The 13,892-nt window shown below is 44.8% G+C and overlaps 1 protein-coding gene across 1 annotated transcript in view; it reads left to right on the top strand.

Moving 5' to 3' along the window:
- Nucleotides 1-9,417, top strand: part of LOC122563521 (uncharacterized) — a 100,968-nt gene extending 91,551 nt beyond the window's left edge. Inside the window, exons 11-12 of the mRNA XM_087976972.1 lie at nucleotides 8,675-8,769; nucleotides 8,850-9,417. Of these exons, the coding sequence (XP_087833098.1) occupies nucleotides 8,675-8,769; nucleotides 8,850-8,934 (180 nt within the window). The 3' untranslated portion in view covers nucleotides 8,935-9,417. The remainder of the gene's footprint in view (nucleotides 1-8,674; nucleotides 8,770-8,849) is intronic.
- Nucleotides 9,418-13,892: the final 4,475 nt, after the last annotated feature.

Below are 13,892 nucleotides of genomic sequence, written 5' to 3'. Positions count from 1 at the left end.
TACTACTTGTGTTAAAACAGACACACTTCAACCCATTACACTGACTGCATCTTTGCCATATCAACTGTCTATCCTTCCTCTCTCACTCTCTGCAAGTTGTATCTGGCTGTTCGCTTGCTACTCCATCCTCAGATCTGTAGCTCCAGTTCCTACTCCCCTGCTAAACTAGTTTAAACCTCCCAGCATACTTATTGTATGCTGGAATGATCACAAGGGATCCCTGCACTGTCTGCCTATTGCCTTGCCCTTTCCTGACAGTTTCACAGCTACCTTTATCCTTCACTTAGGTGTGATGGCCTCCCTATAACTCCTGTCTATCAACCCCGCTTCCCCCAGCCTTCAGACTGATCCAAAGTTTATCCAGCTCCAGTTCCCTAATGCAGTCTGTGAGGAGCTGGACTTGGGTGTGCTTCTTGCAGGCGAAGTCAGCAGGGATACCATTGGTGACCCTTACCTCCTTCATACTGCTCGAGGAGCATGCAACTGCCCTAGCCTCCATCCCCTCTGCTCTAAATTGCCAAGAGAGATTGAGTAAATAAGAAAAAATACTTACCTTACTAACCCTCCAGATGAACCTTCATTCTGAGAGTCTATGCCCTCTGATCCTAGACCCTCCCCTGAGAGGAAGTATCCTTTCAGCATTTCCCTTATCAAATGCCTTAAGAATTCCGTGTGTTTCAATGAAATCACCTCTCATCGTTCTGAATTCCAATGAGTAGATCTCAATCTGTTTAACCTTTTGCTCACGACAATCCGTCCATACCAGGGATCCTAAGAACATAAAAACGAGGAGCAGGAGTAGGCAGTCCAGCCCTTTGAGCCTGCTCCTCCATTCAATAAGATCATGGCTGATCTTTTCATGGACTCAGATCCACTTGTCCACGTTCTCACCATGTCCCTTAATTCCTTTATTGTTCAAAAAAAACTACCTTCGCTGTAAATACATTTATGAAGTACTTCACTGGGCAAGGAACTCCATCGATCAACAATCCTCTGGGAGAAGAAGTTCATTCTCAATTCAGTCCTAGATCTGCTACCTCTAATCTTGATATTCTGCTGTCTTGTCCTAGCTTCACCTGCCAGTGGGAACGTACTAGAGTGATGCTCGTAAAGCACAGGAGGTCAGACAGCATCCGCAGAGCAGGAAAATTTACGTTTCGGGCAAAAGCTCGTCATCAGGTCAGGCTTCATTCCTGCTCCTTGGATGCTGCCTGACCTGCTGTGCTTTTCCAGCACCACTCTAATCTTGACTCTAATCTCCAGTACCCACTTCTGCCGAGTGGGAACATATTCTCTACTTCTATCTTATTGACTCCCTTCATACTTTTATATAAATCTCCTGAATTCCAATGGATTTAATCCCAGTCTACTCAGTCTCTCAAGTCAACCCTCTCAACTCCGGAATCAATCCAGTGAACCTCTTCTGCACCCCCTCCTGTGCCAGTGCATCCTTTCTCAAGTAAGGAGACCAAAAATGCGCCTCACCAGCACCTTGTTCAACTGCAACGTAACCTCTCTGCTTTTAAACTCAATCCCTTCAGCAATGAAGGACAAAATTCCATTTGCCTTCCTAAGAGCTTGTACCTGCAGACCAACCTTCAGTGTATCATCCTAGTGAGCCTCCTCTGAACTGCCTTCAATGAAATGACATCATGTCAGGTATGGAAGGTTTGTTATAAGGAAAGGCTGGGATATCTTTCACGGGGGGGTAGGAGATTGAAAGGTGACCTGATAGAAGTTTATAAAATAATAAAAGATATAGATAGAGTTGTTGGTCGTTGGCTTTTCTCTAAAATCTGGAATTACATTTTTAACGCGAGAGCAGTGCGACAATGCTGTCACTTTTTAAAAAGGTTATTTTGTCCTTGGGGTTTTTTCTCTCCGAAGAGAGGTCATAATGGTAGAGCTGCCAAAGAGGCTAGTTTTAACAATGGAAGGGATATGGCCAGTTCTCCCAGTTAAGGTTTTTCTAGTTTGCTTTGGCTGTAACAGTCACAATATATGAGTCCGGGGAAGTTGCAAGCCTCAGTCAAGAACTCCTCTGACCTTCTTCTGAAATCTCTTTGGATGTTATTCTCTCCTGTCCTGTCTGTAAGAATGTTTTTGAATTTACCTGTTTGTCAAGGGATGTTACTGTATTGGAGCAGTTAATTAGTTAAATTTTCCAACAGTTAAGTTAGGCTAAATTTTGTTCATGTTTCAACTGTAGTGTTTAAATAAATTGTTTTGCTTAAAGCCAAGTGGTTTGACCAGCTGCATCAAACCTGGAATATCTATTTCACAACTGTGTTTAAAATAAGAAAAATTTAGGTCTAGGCTACCTCCTTATATTATTTGAGGGTGTCTGGCCTGGTCCATAACACAAGAGCTTTAAAAAGGACAAGAGGGTGAATTTTTTAGAGGGTGGTTTGCATGTGAAATGAACTCCCTGATGAAGTGGTGGATGCAGGTACAATTACAATGATTTAAAAGACATTTGATACTGTTTATCAATAGGAAAGGTTTGAAGCTATATGGGGCAGGGGCAGGCAGATGGGACTAGTTTGGTTTGGGATTATATTTGGCACGGACTGGTTGAATCAAAGGTCTGTTTCCGTGCTGTATGACTATAAATAAGGGGACCAGAACTGCTCACCGTACTCCAGATGTGGTCTCACCGGCATCTTGTATGCTTGCAGTATTTTTTGTCTACTCTGATACTTCAGTTTCCTTGAAATAAGGGCCAACATTCTACTGGCCTTCCTGGTTACCTACTGCACCTGTGTGCTAGCTTTGTTTAATTCACCAGAACTTCCTTTTTGTGTTGCAGCTTCCTGCAATTTTTTGCCATTTAAGTAATATTCTGTTCTCCTGTTTTCTTTTCCAAAATAAACAATTTCACATTTTCCTCCATTTGCCAACTTTTTGTCCATTTACTTAACTTGTGAATATCTCTGTAAACTGTATCCCTCTTACAACTTGTTTTTCCATGTTTGTATTATATGCAAATTTGGCAACAGTAAATCCACATCCTGTTAGTGTGATGTGAGTTATATAGGCCATGTGTCTAAAAGACTGGTGAATTGTCAAACAGCATATCACTTTGAACTGTTTGCAACAAAGTACTTGCTGTACCCAACGATACTTACCTGGCAGGGGAGATACCACGATATATAAGGAGGACCTCATCACCTCGGGGGATCTCCCATCCACCGCCTCCAACCTCATAGTCCCACAACCCCGCACCTCCCGTTTCTACCTCCTGCCCAAAATCCACAAACCTGACTGCCCCGGCCGACCCATTGTCTCCGCCTGCTCCTGCCCCACCGAACTCATCTCCGCATAACTTGACACCGTCCTGTCCCCCTTCGTCCAAGAACTCCCCACCTACGTTCGGGACACCACCCATGCCCTCCACCTGCTCCATGATTTTCGCTTCCCCGGTCCCCAACGCCTTATTTTCACCATGGACATCCAGTCCCTGTACACCTCCATCCCCCATCACGAAGGACTCAAAGCCCTCCGCTTCTTTCTTTCCCGCCGTACCGACCAGTACCCTTCCACTGACACCCTCCTTCGACTGACTGAACTGGTCCTCACCCTGAACAACTTCTCTTTCCAATCCTCCCACTTCCTCCAAACGAAAGGAGTAGCCATGGGCACCCGCATGGGCCCCAGCTATGCCTGCCTCTTCGTAGGATATGTGGAACAATCCATCTTCCGCAACTACACTGGCCCCACCCCCCACCTTTTCCTCCGCTACATCGATGACTGTATCGGCGCCGCCTCGTGCTCCCACGAGGAGGTTGAACAGTTCATCCACTTCACCAACACCTTCCACCCCGACCTCAAATTCACCTGGACAGTCTCAGATTCCTCCCTCCCCTTCCTCGACCTTTCTATTTCTATCTCAGGCGACCGAATCAACACGGACATCTACTACAAACCAACCGACTCCCACAGCTACCTGGACTACACCTCCTCCCATCCTGGCCCCTGTAAAAACGCCATCCCATTCTCCCAATTCCTTCGACTCCGCCGCATCTGCTCCCAGGAGGACCAGTTCCAAAAACGCACATCCCAGATGGCCTCCTTCTTCAAGGGCCGCAATTTCCCCCCCGACGTGGTCGACGATGCCCTCCACCGCATCTCTTCCACTTCCCGATCCTCGGCCCTTGAACTCCGCCCCTCCAACCGCCACCAGGACAGAACCCCACTGGTCCTCACCTACCACCCCACTAACCTCCATGTACAGCGCATCATCCGCCGTCATTTCCGCCACCTCCAAACGGACCCCACCACCAAGGATATATTTCCCTCCCCTCCCCTATCAGCATTCCGTAAAGACCACTCCCTCCGTGACTGCCTCGTCAGATCCACACCCCCCACCAACCCAACCTCCACTCCCGGCACCTTCCCCTGCAACCGCAGGAGGTGCAAGACTTGCGCCCACACCTCCCCCCTCACCTCTCTCCAAGGCCCCAAAGGAAACTTCCATATCCGCCACAGATTCACCTGTACCTCCACACATATCATCTATTGCATCCTTTGCACCCGATGTGGCCTCCTCTATATTGGGGAGACAGGCCGCCTACTTGCGGAGCGTTTCAGAGAACACCTCTGGGACACCCAGACCAACCAACCCAACCACCCTGTAGCTCAACATTTCAATTCCCCCTCCCACTCCACCAAGGATATGCAGGTCTTTGGACTCCTCCATCGTCAGACCACAGCGAAACGACGGTTGGAGGAAGAACGCCTCATCTTCCGCCTAGGAACCCTCCAACCACAAGGGATGAACTCGGATTTCACCAGTTTCCTCATTTCCCCTCCCCCCAGCCTGTCTCAGTCAAATCCATCAAATTCAGCACTGCCTTCCTAACCTGCAATCTTCTTCCCGACCTCTCCGCCCCCACCCCAGTCTGACCTATCACCCTCACCTTGACCTCTTTCCACCTATCACATTTCCGACGCCCCTCCCCCAAGTCCCTCCTCCCTATCTTTTATCTTAGCCTGCTGGACCAACTTTCCTCATTCCTGAAGAAGGGCTAATGCCCGAAACGTCGATTCTACTGTTCCCTAGATGCTGCCTGACCTGCTGCGCTTTTCCAGCAACACATTTCCATCTCTGATCTCCAGCATCTGCAGACCTCACTTTCTCCATATAAGGAGGACCAGCCAATCTCAGAGCTATGACCTCATCAGCTGTCCGCAACCCTGGGCAGGGAGTTCGAAACACAGTCCGGGTGACTGTGAAGAAGGTAGAGGGTCGTACACCGGTGGATCGCATCCTGTTTATTAAGAAGCTATTGCTAGGATGCTGTGGGTTCGCTGCAGCGGACGTGTACTTCCTGCAGGATTTCCCTGGGGCAGGCTACTTTGATGTGACCTTCAGAAATGTGAAGCAGTGCGAACAGCTCCTGAAGGTCTTCGAGGAAAAGGAAGGGGAGCCGCTGTTCTCCATCTTGTCGGCAACCCCATTGTGTGTGCTTCCTGCACAGAGGAGTCGGGTTGTTACAATCCATATGTACAACCCCTATGTTCCAGCGGCTGATGTCCTGACCTTCCTGGGAAGGTACGTCCAAGTTGAGGGAGAAGCCACCGATGTGATCGACCCCTTTGGGATCTGGACCAGTAAGCGGCAGGTCAGGGTAACTCTGAGGGTCGATGACAATGGGAACATTCTCCACCCACCCTCGAGCTTCGCAATTGGAGGGAGCAGAGGCTACCTGACATATGCAGGGCAGCCGAAAGTGTGCCGAGCCTGCGGGAAGTCGGGACATGTGCTGGCGGATTGCAAAGTGACCATCTGCAGGAACTGCAAACAGGAGGGTCACCTGACTAAGGACTGTCAGGAAGAAAAGAGCTGCAACCTGTGCGGAGAGGCGGGCCACATGTGCAAGACCTGCCCAAGACGGGGGTCCCCACTTACGCACAGATGGCTGGAGGTGGCAATGCAAGCCGTGGACCCCCAAAGACCAGTAACGTCCACCTAGACAGCAGGGAAACAGAGTCTGGTGGCACCCAGAAAGAAGAACAAGCTGGAGTAGAGGAGGCGGCAGCCAGCGGAGAGACACAGCAGCTGATCCTAGCTCTAGCTGGGCAGATGGAAGCAATGGAGGAGGAGGTAATCGAGCAGGCAGAGGAGTGGATACCTGTTAAAAACAGGAAGAGAAAATCCGGCCAGGCCCCCAAAGCCTCCCAGCAAAGGGGGAAAAGACAGCTGCACGAGGGAGGGACGGACAGCTCTTCGGATGGGGAAGACGGGCGCAAAGAACATCATCACCACCAGAAGAAGAGACAGAGCGCCTTGGATAAAGAGGAGGGCATTTCCTCCCAACCAGGAAACAACAGACCCCCTGAAGTCCACCCTCCACCCAGTGAGAACCAGGGGGTACCCACTGTCCCACAACTACAGGTAACTGAGAGCTGTGATCCTCTGACAGTCCCATTGTCAGACACAGAACTGGATGGTGCGGACCCTTGCCTTGGCTCAATGACTCCAGAGCGGGTAAATGACCCCAGTGAGGAGCTGGATAGCTACCTCAGCCCAGCGAAGGTCCAGCAGTTCGTGCTCACCATGGGGATGCAGACAGCTACCCCAGATACAGGACAGTCAAATGGACAATGGTAACCCCATAAACTGGGGGTTAAAGAAGTTTCCTTTGCTATCGTATAACAGGGCACCCACTCAGTAGGTGGGTTCCGCTGAAGCCACAGCTAAATACCTTGATTATCATGATATCTGAGCAGTCAGTTGAGTGCAAGGTGAAAACGATCGCTGCCAGTATCATTTAAGACAAGGGTGTGGTATTATTCGATTTATGCTGTAAATGAAGTATAGGTGTGTACCCCCAGCATTAGGCTTCTAACACTTGAGTGCTTTCGCATTTACTATGTGGACATTTTTGATCAACCAATACACTCTTGGTACCATAGATGCTGGTTCATAAAATGCTTGCTGTAGTATAAAATGTTTTTCATTTATATTGGTACTTCAGATGCTAATTCAGATAGACGTGGATAATGTCAACCCCAGTTCATAGTGGACCCCATTGTTTGAAGAGAATTCTCATTAATGGAGGAACCTATTGTCACAGTAATAGCCAGTGTGATAAGTCAATGTGATTGTTGCAGTGATTATGGTCATGACAGGGTGCTTTACCATTTATCTTCAGTTTAGTCCAGGATTTCTCATAAGCCCTTCTTCCTTAACTGTACCTGCATTCACCGCTTTCTCTGGCAATTCAGTCCACACAAGCCACTGTTTCTAAAACAAAAAAGTTGCCCCTCATCTCTTTTAAATCTTTCTCCCCTCATCTTTTTTTAAAAAAGCCCCCTATTTTTGAACTCCCCTACCCTAGGGAAAAGATCATTGACATTCACCTTATCTATGTCCCTCATTTTATAAATCTCAATAAGGTCATTGCTAAACTCCTATGTTGCAGTGAAAAAATGTCCCATTCTTTACAGTCTATTTCTATATTTCAAGCCCTCCATTCCTGACAGCATCCTGGTAAACCTTTTCTGAACGCACTTCAGTTTAACGGTTTGTGGTAGTTGCCAGCTGACCAACTGCATTGCCCATCCTGTCCACCCTTGACAAAGTGGTGGTCAGCTGCCACCTTGTAACTGCTGAGATTAATTTGTGTTGGTATCCCCAGAATCCTGTTATGGAAGAAGTTCCAAAATCTTGACCCAGTGACACTGAACCCAACTAATGATACTAAATTGATTATCAGCATTATTCTTTACACACACAGATTATTAAGCAAATAACTATCCAATTGATAATGGATATTGTTTCAAGTTCTACCAGTGCAGACTGGTAGGGTATACACAGTCAGTACGTTGCCTATTGCAATAGCCAAAGGGATATGTTGTCTCTTAAGATCCACCACTCTTTGGGGCTTCAACAAACCTGGCATCACATCTGCACTAAAATTCATACACCAGGTTACTCATCTGGATGATAAGCAGGATATCTTTTTACTTGAACATTCCATTTGTTGTGTGCATAATTTGTGTTGATACCGAGTAACTAAATGAAACAGCTAGTTTCACCTGTAGTCCACATGTGTGAGATACCTTGCGCTTCTAAAATAATCTCAAGTAGTCTGGGCATGTTCCATGACTAAATGTGAGATTGTCTTGGAGCTGTTTGAGTTTGTGTGGTCATGTAATAAGACATTCTCTGATCAGGGCATTCGCGCTATCCTGAAGCATGGCCTTGATGTGCCCGACTTAATGCTTATGTAATGAACAAATATTGTGTCCCCTATTTACGAAGTTGCTGATTAGCCTTATCTTCTAATGTTTTGAACCTTGGGAATCTCAAAGTATATACTAATCGGCAAAGCTAATTTTGTGATAAAGTTGTAGAGAGCCCAGTGGCCAATTTCTCAACCAGGACATTGAGAAAAGAGAGGTAATTTGACTCTCCTTTCAAATGTGTGGAGTCCCTTTTATGAAGTTTAAACTAAGTCTGGCAGATAATCACTAATCATTGTTAACCAGTGTGTTCCACATGGCATTGTTTCCAAGTTCACTTGCCAAACAATCAGCCCTCTCTTATCATGCATTATAAAGTGTAGTTTTCCTCTTGAATTGCTAGCTGAAACTTAACAAAATGTCTTGTCTTTGTCAGTATAACTAACTTTCATTTATGATAGCTAAAACAAAGCCTTCCTTTCAGGTATTGAATTTGATTTGCAACTGTCGAGAACAGGAAGGCATGAGCATTGACTACATGAGGAAAACATTGAAGAATATGAACATCGTTGCAATCAAGTTAGTGTTACTTTTAACTGGCTATCGTGTGTTCAATTAAATATTCAAAGTCTTACGATTACAATTTTGTTTCCATATAGGCAAGCAGTAGAATTTCTGAGCAATGAAGGGCACATCTATTCTACAGTGGATGAGGATCATTTCAGGTCAACAGATGCTGAATAATTGAGTAATAAAATGATGTGAAACTAAAATTCTGAATCATTCTACAACCTGCAGAATCCATCATCCTGTAGTAAAATGTAAAATACCAATTTTAACATAAAGGTATGAGTGCCTCTAAGTTCGACTTGGATTTTTCACATTGATTGCAAACCTGCATTTTTGGTTTTGCAAATCTGCACTTTTTTGTATCATGATCAAAAATAAACTCTTTGATCTTAATGGTAGCTTCCTCTATGCTGTTGAAGTGTGGAATCTTGTTCTGTCTCTCTCTTTCTCACCATCTGAATAGAGAGAATGATACTAATATTTGAACTAACATTGAAATCTTGACTAAACTGGCATCATAATACAGAAGAATAAATGCTTGTAAATTGTCATGATGTCAAGTGTAATAAACTTTGGATTTTATTAAACTTCTGTAAAATCCAAACAGTGCAGTGTATTGATTTTAAGACATTGTTTTCTGAGTAAGGTCTTGAATAGTTGAATGTGATGCATTGTTGAACTTTGCAAATGCACGTTTTCTAAGTCTAGCCTATGATCGATTTTGTTTCTCTTGCTTATCCACCAGATTGAGATGGGTAAATCATATGGCTGTGTTTATAGTGTCACTCATTTAAAGAGCATCGAGAAAAGTAAATTTCAGATTTTAAATACAAGTGCAGATCCAAATTGGATGCAAACAGCCCCAAATTATATTCATTCTGGTTGTTCTTGGATTACAACATGAACATCAGGATCCTGGTGGCATCTTGCTTAGAAGTTTAGCAATTTTCTTTTTTTTTAAATTTGTTTTCTTTTATTTGAGAATTGTTTAGAATTCTCAGAATAATCAGAGTAATATGTCATTTCATTTGTACCCTAGAGTACTAATGATGAACAGTAAACCATTGTGATATATCAGCAGTAAATCTTGACAAGCATGGTATACCTCTGGTGTTCTTTTTCCCTAGTCTCTTGTGGGACGTGGGCAACACTGGCTGAACCGACCAATCTCTATTGCTCTTGAGAAGATGGTGGTGAGCTGCTGCCTTGAGCTACTGTGGTCCACATGCTGCAGGTAGATTAACAATTATATCTGGGAGGGAATTCCAAGATTTTGACCCAGTGACAGTGAAGAAACAGCAATAAATTTACAAGTCTGGCTTGGAGAGGTGGTGCTCTCATGTATCTGCTGACCCTTGTCCTTCTAGGTCAAATTGGTCATGAGTTAAAGGTGCTGTCTGAGGATCTTTTTGGGTGAATATTGAGAGTGCATCTCATAGATCATAGTGTTAGAGGAAGTTAATGTTTCTGGATGTGCCATTCAAGTGGACTGCTTTGTCCTGGATGGTGTTAAATTTCTTGAGCATTGATGGGGTTGCATCCATCTAGGCTAATGAGGAATATTCCATCATGCTCCTGACTTGCGCCTTGGAATGGTGGCCAGGCTTTGGGAGATTAATTACTCACTGCAATATTCTTAGACTCTGACCTGCTTTTTAAACCATCACCTTTCTTTGCAAATCCCTTATCTCTGGCATCAATGTAATGGACCTCCTGAGCTGTGTCCAATTCAATTATGTCCACATGCAAGTAAGGGACCTAAAATTGGATACAATACTCAATTTTAAACTAATCTGACAGCAGTGGAAATATCAGGATGCATAGAATAATTGGATAGTTGGTACTTGGATAAAAGAGTAGGAAATCAATAGTTGAAATCTGAGTAAGGAAGAAAGTAATGAAGACTAAGTCAGTTAATGTGCATGTATGTGGATGCATAAGGAATAGTAAGAAAGTTTGGGGATTTACAGGTGCAAATTGCCATGTGGAAACAAGACATCATAACAAGACTTGGTTTAAGGAAAGGCAGGACTGGGTGTTAAATATTCTTAGGTACATGATCTCCAGAAAAGAAGGGGTGGTAGTATTAGTTAGGAAGAGTGTTGCTGTACTGGAGAATGGTTTTGCTCAATGTACTATATAGGTAAACCAGTTAGTTTGAAGGATCTTTAGGGGGGAAAAAATGATTTGAAATTCAAGAGATGCTAACATTCCTGAGTACTTACAAGGGGGGATGTTAACTACAAGAATGTAGACTGCAACAATAGCAGTGTAAATGGTAGATTGGAATAACATTCCTAGATATTGCTGTAGGAACTTTTCCTGAACATTATGTTGAGTTATAGAGTCATAGAGATGTACAGCATGGAAACAGACCCTTCAGTCCAACCTGTCCATGCCGACCAGATATCCCAACCCAATCTAGTCCCACCTGCCAGCACCCGGCCCATATCCCTCCAAACCCTTCCTATTCATTTACCCATCCAAATGCCTCTTAAATGTTGCAATTGTACCAGCCTCCACCACATCCTCTGGCAGCTCATTCCATACACGTACCACCCTCTGCGTGGAAAAGTTGCTCCTTAGGTCTCTTTTATATCTTTCCCCTCTCACCCTAAACCTATGTCCTCTAGTTCTGGACTCCCCGACCCCAGGGAAAAGACTTTGTCTATTCATCCTATCCATATCCCTCTTAATTTGGTAAACGTATATAAGGTCACCCCTCAGCCTCCGACGCTCCAGGGAAAACAGCCCCAGCCTGTTCAGCCTCTCCCTGTAGCTTAGATCCTCCAACCCTGGCAACATCCTTGTAAATCTTTTCTGAACCATTTCAAGTTTCACAACATCTTTCCGATCGGAAAGAGACCAGAATTGCACGCAATATTCCAACAGTGGCCTAACCAATGTCCTGTACAACCGCAACATGACCTCCCAACTCCTGTACTCAATACTCTGACCAATAAAGGAAAGCATACCAAACGCCTTCTTCACTATTGAAAAATGTGGTGCTGGAAAAACACAGCAGGCCAGGCAGCATCCGAGGAGCAGGAAAACCGACGTTTCGGGCATAAGCCCGAAACGTCGATCCTCCTGCTCCTCGGATGCTGCCTGGCCTGCTGTGTTTTTCCAGCACCACATTTTTCAACTCTGGTCTCCAGCATCTGCAGTCCTCACTTTCTCCTAGCCTTCTTCACTATCCTATCTACATGCGACTCCACTTACAAGGAGCTATGAACCTGCACTCCAAGGTCTCTTTGTTCAGCAACATTCTCTAGGACCTTACCATTAAGTGTATAAGTCCTGCTAAGATTTGCTTTCCCAAAATGCAGCACCTCGCATTTATCTGAATTAAACTCCATCTGCCACTTCTGAGCCCATTGGCCCATCTGGTCCAGATCTTGTTGTAATCTGAGGTAACCCTCTTTGCTGTCCACTACACCTCCAATTTTGGTGTCATCTGCAAACTTACTAACTGTACCTCTTATGCTCGCATCCAAATCATTTATGTAAATGACAAAAAGTAGAGGGCCCAGCACCGATCCTTGTGGCTCTCCACTGGTCACAGGCCTCCAGTCTGAAAAACAACCCTCCACCACCACCTTCTGTCTTCTACCTTTGAGCCAGTTCTGTATCCAAATTGCTAGTTCTCCCTGTAATCCATGAGATCTAACCTTGCTAATCAGCCTCCCATGGGGAACCTTGTCAAACGCCTTACTGAAGTCCATATAGATCACATCTACTGCTCTGCCCTCATCAATCTTCTTTGTTACTTCTTCAAAAAACTCAATCAAGTTTGTGAGACATGATTTCCCATGCATAAAGCCATGTTGACTATCCTGAATCAGTCCTTGCCTTTCCAAATACATGTACATCCTGTCCCTCAGGATTCCCTCCAACAACTTGCCCATCATCGAGGTCAGGCTCACTGGTCTATAGTTCCCTGGCTTGTCTTTACTGCCCTTCTTAAACAGTGGCACCATGTTTGCCAACCTCCAGTCTTCCGGCACCTCACCTGTGACTATCGATGATACAAATATCTCAGCAAGTGGCCCAGCAATCACTTCTCTAGCTTCCCACAGAGTTCTTGGGTACACCTGATCAGGTCCTGGGGATTTAACTACTTATAACCATTTCAAGACATCCAGCACTTCCGCCTCTGTAATCTGGACATTTTGCAAGATGTCACCATCTATTTCCCTACAGTCCATATCTTCCATATTCTTTTCCACAGTAAATACTGATGCAAAATATTCATTTCGTATCTCCCCCATTTTCTGTGGCTCCACACAAAGGCTGCCTTGCTGATCTTTGAGGGGCCCTATTCTCTCCCTAGTTACCCTTTTGTCCTTAATATATTTGTAAAAACCCTTTGGACTCTCCTTAATTCCATTTGCCAAAGCTATCTCACGTCCCCGTTTTGCCCTCCTGATTTCCCTCTTAAGTATACTCCTTCTTTCTTTATACTCTTCTAAGGATTCACTCGATCTATCCTGTCTATACCTGACATATGCTTCCTTCTTTTTCTTAACCAAACCCTGAGTTTCTTTAGTCATCCAGCATTCCCTATACCTACCAGCCTTCCCTTTCACCCTGACAGGAATATACTTTCTTTGGATTCTCGTTATCTCATTTCTGAAGGCTTCCCATTTTCCAGCCGTCCCTTTACCTGCGAACATCTGCCTCCAATCAGCTTTCGAAAGTTCTTGCCTAATACTGTCAAAATTGGCCTTTCTCCAATTTTAGGACTTCAACTTTTAGATCTGGTCTATCCTTTTCCATCACTATTTTAAAATGAATAGAATTATGGTCGCTGGCCCCACAGTGCTCCCCCACTGACACCTCAAGTCACCTGCCCTGCCTTATTTCCCAAGAGTAGGTCAAGCTTTGCACCTTCTCTAGTAGGTACATCCACATACTGAATCAGAAAATTGTCTTGTACACACTTAAGAAATTCCTCTCCATCTAAACCTTTAACACTATGGCAGTCCCAATCGATGTTTGGAAAGTTAAAATCCCCTCCCATAACTACCCTATTATTCTTACAGACAGCTGAGATCTCCTTACAAGTTTGTTTCTCAATTTCCCTCTGAATATTAGGGGGTCTATAATACAATCCCAATAAGGTGATCATC

Source organism: Chiloscyllium plagiosum, unplaced genomic scaffold (genome assembly GCF_037043375.1).
Source record: "Chiloscyllium plagiosum isolate Xiang-an unplaced genomic scaffold, Cpla_swu_hap1 HiC_scaffold_30, whole genome shotgun sequence".
In the NCBI taxonomy this organism is placed as follows: domain Eukaryota; kingdom Metazoa; phylum Chordata; class Chondrichthyes; order Orectolobiformes; family Hemiscylliidae; genus Chiloscyllium; species Chiloscyllium plagiosum.
The sequence above is the reverse complement of the archived record's forward strand: the minus strand, read 5'-3'. Positions and strand labels throughout refer to the sequence as shown.